This window comes from Lutjanus erythropterus, chromosome 21 (genome assembly GCF_056507025.1).
Source record: "Lutjanus erythropterus isolate fLutEry1 chromosome 21, fLutEry1.hap2, whole genome shotgun sequence".
In the NCBI taxonomy this organism is placed as follows: Eukaryota; Metazoa; Chordata; class Actinopteri; order Lutjaniformes; family Lutjanidae; genus Lutjanus; species Lutjanus erythropterus.
The window spans coordinates 26,430,714-26,444,371 of NC_139337.1; the positions used below are offsets into that span (position 1 = coordinate 26,430,714).

Below are 13,658 nucleotides of genomic sequence, written 5' to 3' on the forward strand. Positions count from 1 at the left end.
GATAAGTGATTCTTGAGGGTTGGAGCTTAACGAATCCAGGAATTCCACTGACTCAAGAACTGATCCAAACTGAACAATTTGTTCCCAGTGGAGTGGCCAGACTTTTTTTTTTGTGCGGGGCGGCCGTGTGATTGACAAGTCATTCTCAGTGAGTTCATTCAGTGCAAAACACAAGGCTCATGAAACTCAAATCAGACCGTCAGACCGGACAGTGCTGATCAAATATGGATGAGGATTCTGTTACTGCATTGCCCATTTCTCGTCTAAAATGCTTTCAGAAACACATTTCTGGGCGTCATTATTTCCTGCTGAACAGACGAGCCTGTAATGCCAAACTCAAAACAACCGTCCACAAACAAATGGGTGATGTCATGGTTGGTTCACACTTGACATTTAGTGAGGAGCACAATGAAAAATTGATTAAATACAGAAGACAGTGAACTACATGACAGGCAGGATATCACGTGAGTCAAATTCAAATTTTTAATGATCTGGTATGATGCGATTCAGCTCTTTCGCAATGCAATATCATACAATGCAATGTGTGAATCTTTACATCTTGATTCTGTTAATGCTATGTTTGTAGGGTACTATTAGTCGCAAGAAGACGCCCTGATAGTTTTACTAAATTCAAATTAAAATGTATTTTTGCAGGAAGATGATGTCCTACCCTGTTTCATATGTAGAGTGCTGTGATTTTGTTTGAATTTGACCGTGTAGAGGAAGTGGGGTGTGGAGGAACAGTGATGCTACCTGTTACCTGCTCTGCTAGTGACATGACGTCTCTGTGGGTTGGGAGACTTGTGACTCTGCGTGCTGCCATCCGACACATTTTGCATAAATGATTTGCAGCAGTGTTTCTCATCTTTCTTATAAAACCCAGGCTTATTCCACACTTAAGTGTCCTGCGTTTTGAGGAAATGAAGAGCAGAGACAGGAGAGGGAGGGGGGAGCGCTTGTTTTGTGTGAGCGAAGCAGCAGGCGTCCAGCGTGAGAGCAGTTGGAGGAAAGTTACGGTGGAAGCTCCTTTTTCCAATTCACGTTTAGCTTTTTACCGATACAGGACGCATTTATCAATGCAGTCACATTTTACACATTAAAGTCCTATGCATCGGATGCATGAGTGAACTGTCACCCTGCTGATGAACATCCTTCAGGAAAAAGGAATAATGCAAAGTTTAGATGTCTCTAAACAGAGCAGTATGTGAGTGAACTTCATAAGAGTGAGGTAAACTTGAGCTGAGCAGTGGCTGAAACATGATCGACATAAAATGTTCCCACTCACACCTTTTATTTAGTGTCTAGTCATCACGATGGCCAGTGTTGTCAGTATCAATCCTCCCACTCACATATGTTATGTCAATAGTCCTAATTACATTTGCAACTTGCAACACAACTGATTTTAATAACAACACAGTGGAGGCATCAGTAGTGATGCCTAATTCTTCATTATATTTGTCCACCTCATGATAAATAACAGTTTAGAAGGACATTTTAACAGAGTGCGATGGATTTATAGTTACATAAACTGCAGGAATGAACCAGAAGAAGAGTTATAACTCAGCGACAGAGAACATCTCACCTGTTTGTTCATGAATATGTAGATAAAGGGGTTGATGACGGTGGAGAACTTGGCCAGCAGCGATGGTGCGATGCTCGCCTCCGGGGTCAGGAGGTCATGGGGGCCGAAGGCCGCGAGCAAAGCCGCCACTCCGTAAGGCAACCAGCAGACCAGGTAGCACACCACCATCGTGACCACCATCACCAGCACCCGCTGCTCTCTGCGGCGGGTCACCACTGAACTCACGCTGCGGACCTGCGGCAGAGAAAAAAAAAAACTTTACTGGTGCAAATAAGATCAAAGAAGAAAGAGCTGATGCTTTCACTTTGATTACTTCCTTTTAAAAAGACTTTGCACTTCATAATGTTACGTCTTTTTCCAGAAATCAAACTTTATTATTTCAACATTGTGATTTCTCAAAACATCAGTCTCAAAATCTCAAAATTTTCCCCACAGTAGCTTTAATCTTTGTCATGGAATCAAGGTGCTTTTGGTGGCTCTTTGTTGTGCTTCTTCACTTCGGATCAGTCGGACTTTCACATCTCTCTTCCTGTCTGCCAAAAATAAATGCCAACATTTAACTGCTTGAAGTTGCAGCTCCTCCGGCATCCCATAGATCCAGCTCCAAATAATCCCACTGTGAAGGAGCCAGCAAGAAAACTCCCAACTTTTAGTCAGTGTAGTAAGTGAAGGCTCTTCTGATATCCTTTCATCTGCACACTCACCTGGGAGGCTTGCCATACTTTGTTTATCTCAAATCAGTCAGTGCAGAGTAGAAGTGGACAATAAATCCATGAGTAAGGAATCAGACTTTGCCATTTTATCCCATGCAGAGTATCAAAGTAAAGGGTGACTGATTCAGCATCTAACATCTAACTAGCACGGCAGACTATTTTCTTTCTTACACCTGATTTGATATCTATAATGTGCTCCATAAGGACTTTGGACATACTCTTCTCTCCTTCTCTTCATCTTAAATCATCGAACCTATCCTTGTACATTTCTGCTCAATTTTCCTCTTACTGTCTCTTCCAGATGGGTTTAGACATAATCACAGAATCTGTAGTGAAGTTGAAACAAAAATAGAAATGTCACTTTGGTCCCTGATTTATTTGATTTGTCTTGTACGTATAAAAACCCATCAAACAAGTATCTATTTTATACACTACCGTGTTTTCCAGGATGAAAGCAAGACATCTTTCAGTGTCCATGGTGACAGCTGTTTCCTGTCTGTTGTGAAGGTTTGTTTATTTATATAATCTTTCTGCAGGTTACAGTCATTTTATCATCATGGGAGAAAATCTATAGTGAAGACGTAATGGGAGGTATGTGATAAAGTGATTTAGCTTTTTTTCCCCACATAAAGTTATGGTATTATTATTTTGCCATCTCTAAAACTCAAACTTCATGAACTTATTGTTTTCTTCATTAGTTGTGAATCCATAGTTTGTGACAGGTGGTCGGTGGTGTTCCTGGATGATTTGGTGCCCCGGCGAAACTCTCTGCAAACAGGAAGTGCAGCGCCACCACCTGCTTAGCTGTGAGCTGCACGATGAGGCTGTTTGTTTGTATTAGTTTACAGTCTGGAAAATTTGCATCATTGAATGTCATGCTGCATGACGCCATCACTGCATTAAATATCTAAATGTTAGATGAAACTAACAGACTTCAGATAGACATCTAAACTAATCACCTCCACAGCTCTTGACTACTTGAAGCACAACCGATATCCTATGAATTCTGGGTAAATTAAGTCCTCTTAAAACCTTGGTTAACAAAGTAACCGCTCAACTCCCTTCACTCCAGCAGAAAATGTTTTTCTTCTGGAAGAATTCAACAGTTACAAAGAAGTTTTACTGGGAAAAGTGAAACAAAACAAACAAAAAAATACCAGTAGCATAAAATTTCAGATTTTACAGGTCAGATCTGTTGGAGAAGTGAGACCTTTAACTAGTCAGTCAGGCTCAGGATAGTTTCCTGTGACAAATGAAAATGAAAAATGTGTGCTGCAGTCCAGTCTCTAGAAACTCACTTTACAACACTGTTAGAAAACCACTCATCATTAACTATTTTATTTTGTTTTGTTGTTGTTTGGTGCAACTGGCCAGCAGGCATAACTGATTGTATATAGTCTCATATACATGATCCTTTTCAGTCATCACTTCTACACTATGAGTGTGGTGCTGTATCTGCAGTGACCCTGCCCTCTGTCTATATTTCCTTATTTTCTCATTATTATTGTGTTCAGAACAAGCGCCAACCCAAGATGCTGGTATTTGGCGTCTCTGTATCCTTCTGGCAAGTTTACAAAAAGCTCAGACAAATCCTATTGATTCTAACCTAATGATCTTTTTTGCTTTAAGGGTTTGTGTCCACCAAAGTGTTTTTTTTCCCCATTTCATTTATTTCAAATAGGGACAGTGAATGTTAATGAATATTTACATGTAAATATGCAAGATTATAACCAGAGGCTAATTTCTTGAGGCATCGTATTTGGTTTTAGTTGTTTGAAATAGGAATGCTGCATATTTACACAACACTATGAATACCAGCAGCATGAAAAAATGTTGAGCGCTGCATGTTTGGTGTTTTTTTCTGGTCTCCAGGACCTGAAAAGTGTTCAAGTTTGATTGTCACTGTCTCACTCCTCCACTACAGTTGAACAACTGGGTAAAAAGTGACAAACACCACAAAGACCAACCATGACATCCTGCATGTATAAATACTGAACACAGACAACAATGGAGGAAAAAGTACTAGCATCCACAGGCCTTTCTCAGACCAGCTCATCGCCACTCCAAACTGTCATCAGTTTCAGTAACCGTGGTTTTGCATCAACATGCAGCAGCAACTGTTGCCATAATCTATCAACAATGCATCTGTAGCCGTCACACCAAGACTGTGAGTTCCCCCAGAACAGACTCAGATTCAGCCCTCAGACTGGATGCAATACTTTTATTGTGACACTACTGCCAAGAACACAACAAAATCATCAATTCACAAAATGCGCCTCTGGCTGCCAGGCTCCTCCAGCACACGTCTTCCAGTCCATTCAGTTCAAACTGAAAACTTCTTTGTCTGGTCTCGTCTACTGCATAGAAAGGGGAGAGATGCAATCAGGGAAAACCAGCAGCAGCTGTGTCCATCAACTCACCTGACATTTCTCTCGTGAGCCCCCCCCCCACACACACACACCTTGCTCCCCTGTAGCTGACTGCTAACAACACCCACCTCCACAGCATCTCATTTTATTTCAACAAATCCTAAGCAAACTTTCACTTGTTAAACCAGCATCAGTGCAGACTCACAGCCGAGGGTTTTAGAAGCCGCTCAGAACGCATAAACAGAGGGGGAGTGGACAGGGTGAGGGGATAGGGGCTGCAGCCAGATGACATCCCTAGAACACTACAACATCATCATGAAAAGTAATGGTTAGAGCAGTGTTCCCCAACCCTGGTCCTCAGGGGCCCACTGTCCTGCATGTTTTAGATGTTTCCCTGCTCCAACACACCTGATTCAAATGATCAGCTCATCATCAAGCCTCTGCAGAAGCCTGACAACAACCTGAACATTTGAATTTGTTGACAGTTGACTGATTGATGGCTCTGAGAAAAAGAGGTCTGCACTGTATATTGATCTTTCCCCCTTTTCCTGTGTCGCCTTTACAAAAGACACCACTACAACTGGAAAAAATCCAAACTTAAGTCTTCCAAATGTCACTGCGAGTCGATGGCTGAAGACTTCCTGCTGTGAGGTGACGAGGGACACGAATCGAGCTCTCTTCTTCTCTGGTTATTCACGCTGGTTAGACAGGGACCCTCTTTAAGTGGTGCAGTAGATTTAACTCTGCACTCTGCTGTCTTACACTGCAGCAAAACTTATTTGCAAAAAAAAAAATACCACAGACTCCCAGAAAGAGATAACTTAACAATGTCTGCTTCGGCTGGAAACAGATGTTTGTTATCACCCGAGAGAGAGCAGGCACACATATAATCAATCCACTAGTCGATAAATCAACAGATAGACAGATCCCCGACAATAACAACAGAACAGAAGAGTCTATTACAGTTTTCAATTCCAGGAGCTGCAAATGCTCAAGAGACATTTCAACCCAAACAATCACATCCTCCACTGCCAACATAAATATTCCATTAAGAAACTCTTAAATATTCATAAAAAAGGGCAGTATAATTCAGAAATCTAAATTAAACAGATGAGAGAGGCAGGGAGAAGGAGAATGAGAAAGATTCACATTGGGCTTTTGGGTCATGCAGTTTTGTTCAAGTTAATAATTTGGACTCATAAATCAGTGGCAAACTCAGCATTACAAGAGGAGACATATCCAGGCCCACCGGTGCCAAATCTCTTCAGATGGAAGTAGCAACTGTCTGCTCAAGTAGTCACCAAATATTACATGCAGTTTTGCTTTTTTTCATGCAATGTTTAATAAAAAAGCATCAGCAACCTGAGAAAAAGATGGAACGTTGACAGAAATATATACCAGTTCAAATCAAGACACATTTCTCACACTGACTTTAATATGTTTTTTCTTACTAACAGTTGTCACTATCAATTTCTCAATTTAAAGGTGGTTTCCACACTGAAAGAAAATAAATGTTTTCTTGCATGTGTTAAATGGTGGTGCAGCAAACTCTCATTTGAAGTATCCAAGGATATTCTCATGTCAAAGAAGTGATGGATGGCTGACATCATGTCATACATCTATTAAATTGTCAGAAAGTCTATTTCAGAAAGTAATTCACAGAGCAAACAAGTAAACATCAGTGCTGGAAGTAATCATTTGTCATTTTGATTGGTTGCCGAACTCGAAGAAGGAGGGTCTTATCTGATATCAGCCAGTCAGCGGGAAAAGAGAGAAGACAATTAAAGATACCACTCATCCATTAAGTGTTTTATTGTAGTTTCTCTTCATTTGCACGTATTTGTTATCCTGAATTCACTGAACAAAATGCAGACACAAGATGAGGACACCAGGCCGGCCAAGCCAAGCGCTGAATGTGGGCGACGCTGTAGGAGACGAGTGGAGCGAGCAAATCAAGTTCACTGTGAACATAAACATAAAATGTAAGAAAATATGAAAAAAGTCCAAGTTGATGTCTTTAGGGAGGAGATCAGGATGTTCTGTTTATGTCTGAGCTTTAAAATGGACGGTAGTTTTGTTTTGAAGGAAAACGTTTGAACACTGCAGCTGTATTTAGTGTCTTATAAAACCATGAGGGTTGGGCACTTCTATCAAAATCAGAAAATAATCAATCAATCAATCAATCAATCAATCAATCAATCAATCAAATGTACATAAGTTAACTTGTGTCACACAACTTAAGTATGTAATGTAAGTTACATCGCCTACGTCACACACTTATTTTAAATCAAACTGTACACTGTGAAAAAAAAACAGTTGAGAAAACTCAAAATTTTCAGTCCAACAAAATTTTTAAGTTTTGAAAAAAAACTTTAAAGAGTTTTGCTGACCTATAAGCTTTAGTTGGGATAACTTATTTTTCTTCTTTAAATAAACTTGAATCTTTGAGTTTTAGAAACAAAAAAATAAAAAAGTAAATAAAATGCAAATCTGATTTGTGTTTTTTTGTGCCTGAAAAATTAAACAGTTTTAATTCAAAATATTAAAATTTTAACCTTTACTTTCACTTCAATGCATTTACTCATTTTTTTAATACAATGTTTTGAGTTTCTAAAATTCAAAGCTTTAAGTTTATCTAAAGAAGAAAAGTAAGAGTCAGTAGATGGTAAAACTTTTTCAAAACATAAGAATTTGAGTTGGGTTCAAAACTCAAAAATCTACTGCAGTCCGCTGCCTTGAAATTTCGACTTTTCTCAACCTTCTTGTTTTTGCAGTGTAAGGTCTGTTACACCTGTTGCTGTGACTAAATTTTTGTGAGTAACTGGCGATCGACCTTTTGCGTTGTTTAGGTACGAGGATGCGTTGGCTATTTGGCATCTCACTCAGGTGTCTCAGAGTCTCAGATGTCTGAACATTCTTGAACTCACCACGAGAGGATTTTTCACAACTGTAGTGCCACAAGACGTTAATGTAACTGACAAAAAGGAAAGGTGACAAAAATGCTCACTGTGAGGGACTACTACATGAAAATATAAGGCTCTGCAAGTCGATTCTCAGTTCAGTCTTGCTCCAATATATAAAGAAATGAATTACTGTATGACCTCCTGAGACGGAGAGGAGGTCGAATGTGCTGATGTCAAGACAGACAGCTTTTCCATAAGGTCCCCATGTTTGAGCTCCCACGGTTTGAACAATGATTTGCTGAACTAAATCATCTCTTCCATGTGACTCTGAGCAAACTGCACCCTCTCAATCCCGGTGACAGGTGCTGCATCAGCTGTCGAGGATGTCATACGAATATTTCACTGCCTGGAGTCATTCTTAATGGCAGAGAACAGAAGACGTGGGGCGGAAAAAAAAACAGTACAATATGTTACGACATGTGACAGTTTCAGGTCAATAATGGACCAGACACTGTCACATGATCAAGGACATGCTCCGTCATCTCGCTGGTTTGCCAAACATGAGTGATGCCGAGCATGAGCACCAAGAGTTATTAAGAAGGAGAGTTATCAGAAAAAGCAACCAGCCATGCAGTTATGACTGTTCATGATGCAGACATGGATCTACAAAGAGCAAAAAAACTTTCTGAGAAACTTAGAAAAAGAACGCACACACAGAAGAAACAAACAAGATATGATTTGACCATGTCAGATATGGGCAGTGCCTCTGGGCTTTAAAATATAGCACTGTAGGTACCCCTCTGGCGTTATGGTTTTATGTGTTGTAAGAGCGAGACCACATGTGGAGGAGAGGGTGGATGAATGGGTCAAACACACACAGGACTTTTACACAGGAGACCACAGTTTGTGTCCATAGTCAGTAGCAGAAGTAGACGGAGTTTCTGGGTCTGAAAAGTGAAGCATTTAGTAATTTCTGGTCCCATTTAAAGTAAAATTGGCAACAAAGTGGGTTATGCTTTAGGATGGGGCTACAGTGTGATTGCCTTGTGTTTCCAGTTTCAAACAGAGTCTGTCACACAACACAGTGCTGATCAAACGTGTCAGAAAATGTTTTCAGCCATTTTTTTATATTATAGTGACTGTTAAGTTGTAATATGAGAAACATGGCAACCAGACGAGCCAAAACGAAGCACCGCTCAGGTCGCGGTGCGTCACACACCAGCTTCATGCTCTCATTGGTAATGTGCATGCTCTGGCTGCAAAACATGAAGACGGTGGCCCCCTTAATGCCAAACCTGTGGCTTTGACATGGGAGTCCACAGTGGATGCCATCATGATGGCTCTGTCCACAAATTCTACTATATCTATGTCCAGAGTGAATGTTGACTTCTCTTTAAGTTCAGTCATACAGCTCATGTTTAAGAACATAGTTAGACTTTGACATCTAGGCTCCGACCTCATCACTCCTCACAGATTATGTTTACATAGAGACATTGAGGAGTGATGAACACGTATCTTGGACCCTCTGTCGGAGCCTGCAGGTGGATGCTGGGGTGGTGGTGGGGCTGAATGAACAGGCAGTGATGCTGTTGCGAGGCAGCAATGGCCTTGACAGGCAGAGGGAGAGATGGGAGGTTTAAATAGGCCGCCAGATTGGACGGGTGAAAGACGTGTCACGTGTTTGCAGCTGGAGTTGACTGCCCGGCGAGCTCGCAGGCGTCGCTTCATTTACGCAATGTAGCTTAGGTAACCCAAACTGTGATCTTTTCTTCAACTCAATCAAGTATTTTTTTGTGCCTTTATTTTGAAAGTCCACTTGCATATTAATTATTACGAACTTATTACTAACGCCGAGCCCTGCATTTGCAAAACTGATGCTAGAGGGGTACCTACAGCCTCTTAATTAGAAGCTACTGACCAAGCTGCCATATTTGACAAATTGGGAGTGAGAACTTGCATGTTAATTTGTTTAATCTTCATATTTTGTTCAGCTTTATGCTTTATGCTAAGTTAACTGCCTGCTGTATTGCCTTGCCTGTTGCAAGGGAGTCATCACCATATGTATCATTATATTTCTTTTTCAGTTCTTGTAAACAATAGTTTGATCAGTTCTTTAAAGCAAAAACTTTTGTTTGCTTGTCCAGTTATGCCAAGGGCAAATTTCCTATTCAGTTTCCATGTGCAGTCGGCCTGGACAAAACAAATTAGAAAATCAGTCTACGCCTCAGGAGAAATACCTGCATTGGTGGAAAGTCTACGGCGTGATTGTCCATCATACTGAAGGGAAGGACAGAGAAGACAACATTTATACATTTTTCTGTGCAGAAGCAGAGGCTGAAAGTCCACCCTGAATCTTAAGTCTACATCAGAGGGGCACCAGAGCTGCACTGGGGTCCTAAAAACCTGGCAGAGATTATAGACATTTGTTGTTTCAGGGATAAAGTTGTTAAACTGTTTTCAGGGAGCCCAGAAGTTCATGTGGTGCATCGGTAAACAAAGCTCAATATCCATACAAACAAATCTAAAAAGAGTCTTAACTCTATTTCCTTTCTTCATCAAGTATATCACTTAACATAGTTTTATGTACAAGGACAGACAGAAAAATGAAGCAGCTTCTTTCTTTTTAGAAAGACACACCGCTGAGAACGCGCAACCCACCTGAGAGGGAAGTCGATAGCAAAAAGTGACTGTTATTGCTGAGTTCAGCGATCATAAAGATTGGTGTAAACTAGAGGGACAAACACAGACAGGTGTGGGGTGTCCCAGGACGAGGTGCGGTGTCGGTTGCAAAGGTAATAAAATTGTCGGAAAAGCAAAACTTCACAGGTGTTACCTGCATCCTCAGATGAGCGGAGAGTCCTAACATGACCGCTCAAAGTTTGGTTAAACTGAGTGTTTCCTAAACAGAAAGTGATCGTCCAATTGTAGCTTAGCAGCTGTAACTTAGCACAGCAAGTCTGTCGAGCTTTGGATTTGTCCACATGTTGTAGAAAGAGCAATTTCTGAAATTTAAAGGCCCTGAAATATGTGTTTTATTTGCAAATGTGTGTGGAGCTCCATAAACGTGTTTTGAAAGAAGGGAAGAATGGGGTGAGTAATATGACTTAAAATTTATATCACTGTATTTTTTTGTTTGTTTGTTTGTTTCTTACGGTGGTGGTATTATATCGCAGTATTACAAAATATAAATAAATAAATAGATAAAAAATAAGAGGTGCTCAAGTCAAAACATGATTCTATCTCTTCTCACTCTATTGGCAATAAAACAGACCATATCTTGTGAAAGAAAAACGATCAAGAGACACATGAGATGTGTTTTTTGGCTCCAAATAGGAGTGAAAATGAGGTCTGGGCTTACACGAGTTTTGGGAGGAGCAGCAGCCCCATAATGTAGGTCAATTAGTCAACGTGATACGAGTCATTCTCAGAGTTAAACAAGTGCTGGATCTGGCACCTCAACGGCATTTATTTGGCAGAAAACCAAAAGTATATAAATATAAGTACAACAGTCAGTGTACCGCAGGGCACGTCTATACACACACGCTGGGGCAGATCACACAGCACAGGGGGGATTTCATGTGACAACAAAACCAGCTGAGCCTGCGCTGCAGAAATTAACGTCATGTCCCACATCCAACCTACGACTCATTATTAGAGTTTTTGACTGGTAAATCCTCTGTAAAATAAAGCGTCCCCATATTGTCAACCAGGGTTTTTTTTCCACCTAAAATGGCCTGTGACTCAAAAGATTTAAGATCTAATTTTGGAATTTGTCCTTTCCAAATACTGTGGTTCATTTACTCTTTTGATTAGAACCTCCAGATAAGCTATTCTGGAGCAGCGGAAACAGTGTTGCTGTTGTATTACAAGCACTGATGCAGATGTAATCACACTTGTAAATGCAAGCTATTAGTCTAATAACCGTGATATGGAAAAAGGAAACAAATCATATCGTTCAGACAAAGAAATCATCATGATGCGCATTAACGCTAAAATATGTAATGAAATACAAATGCTGCAAGGTTTTTTTTAATAAAATGATTATGAATTTGAGATAAACACAAATAAATCTCACACTGAGAGGAAGAACTGCGACAGCCTGATGAAACTCGCCTTTCTTTCTCTTTACAGTGTCTCAGGTTTCAATATACAGTATATACACAAACGCACACAAGATTTAATCACACTCTGCACAACTCTGGGAATGAGTTTATATGTGTGTGTGTGTGTGTGTGTGTGTGTGTGTGTGTGTGTGCGCCCTGCAAGACAGAAAAAGGCGTGCTGTGTAAGCAGGGGATTATCTTCCCCCTACGTAACCTTACACCTACTGCTGGGAGACAACAGTACACACATGCAAACACGCACACACACACACACACACACACACACACACACACACACACACACACACACACACACACACACACTCTCTCATGCATAGAGAGTGGAGCAAAATTTAACACCCCCTCCGCCTGATGCCAATCTTGATCACCTTAAGCATTTTCTCTCTTGTCTCCCTCCGCACAAAGTTGTATTTTGTTGTCACTAATTAACAAGATCGTCACACAACATTAGATTATAAAATCATCGCATCGCAGCAAAGCTGTGAAAATGATTAGGACTGTTATCGGTTCATTAACTGAAGTTGTTATCTGTCCGTTTTTTTTTTTTTTGTTTTCAGATTCTGGCAAGATGTTTTAATGAGCTGAGTCGCTTATCAGTTTTGTAATTTGGATGATAGTTTAATTACCTGAAGTGGATCGCCGGTAGTTATGCATTTTTGTGTGTTAATTGTGGAATGTGCTGCATTTAGCTCCAAGCAAGCCGAAAACACTCGCAAATGCAAAATTAATAGACGAGACAAAGGCAGTTATCTGTCTGCCTTCAGGCTTTCTGACAACACTGCAAAAATTGGGCTTTATCAACCAAGAAAATCACAAACAGCTCTCCCAACCTTGCCTCAATGTCATTAGTATTTGACACCCAAAGTGCCGGCTGCTTTAATTTGTTTATTCTCAGCAGCTCGGCAGTTCATTTGATGTGGTCAAAAAAAATGAGGAACATTTGCCTGATCTGAGTTGCTCAGCAGTTGTATTCAACTTCCAAAAAAAGTAAAACCTACAGAGTCTATACCTAATAAAGTTGATATGACTAACAAATTAGCAAAGAGTTGCCTATTGGCATGCATTTTTGTGTCCACAAATATGGATGAAATAAGTGCAGAGTATGGACAGAAGACACAGTCCATATTCGTAAGCGTGGACATGCGTCCAAACTCTTCCATAAAGGGCCATGTGGCTGCAGGTTTTCATTCCTATCAAGCCAGAGCACATCAGACCTGACTCAGTTAATCGACTGATTTCAGTCTTCAAACAGCTGACTAGTGATCAGGTGTGCTGTTGATTGGTTAGAACAAAAACTCGCAGCCTCCGGTCCTTCATGGAATAGTTTGAATATGCCTGGCGTAGCATAAATGAGCCTTTACTGGTGAGTCAACAGTTAAGACATTCACGAATGCTCATGAGTCCCCCACTGTCAATTAACCCATCGAGTCAGCTACTATGAATGTTAATAAGTCATCAGTTCAGGGTCACGAGTTTCTCACTTTTGTAAGAAACCAAACATTAGTAAGTCATCTGCATTAATAAATGTTAAGTCTCTGAAAGTTTCACAAGAACCCATAAACTTTTGAGCTGTCATGTTGAGTAAATTATTGGTAAATGGACTGTGGTTCAGATGGTATGAGGCAAGAGACAAGGCCCAAAAGTTTAAAACTTATCTATACAGCATCTGTACAGAATCGATATTTTATCAGCACTTAATAACTGATTTAGATGTTGTAGGCAATAACTTTATTAAGATCTTTGTGGAGGAATCAGAATAAAACCAAATCCAGTTTTTAAAGAAATTGTTTATCGTTAGGTCAGTGTGGTAGAGGACTTATTGAGTAGTAGAAAGAGTCTTCTCCTGTCCATCAAATCCACATGCATACGCATGAACCTTAACCTTGAATAATTTTGTAAAAGGATAGAGAGGCTCGTGGGACTTAACTATGCAGTTAAAAACTGAGGGGGGAAAGTGCCTGGCTGCC

At 40.4% G+C, this 13,658-nt stretch overlaps 1 protein-coding gene across 1 annotated transcript in view; it reads right to left on the minus strand.

The window, feature by feature from the left end:
• The window catches only part of tmtopsb (teleost multiple tissue opsin b), a 45,742-nt gene that overhangs the window by 10,376 nt on the left and 21,708 nt on the right, over nucleotides 1-13,658 (minus strand). Inside the window, exon 3 of the mRNA XM_084747590.1 lies at nucleotides 1,583-1,816. Within this exon, the coding sequence (XP_084603716.1) occupies nucleotides 1,583-1,816 (234 nt within the window). The remainder of the gene's footprint in view (nucleotides 1-1,582; nucleotides 1,817-13,658) is intronic.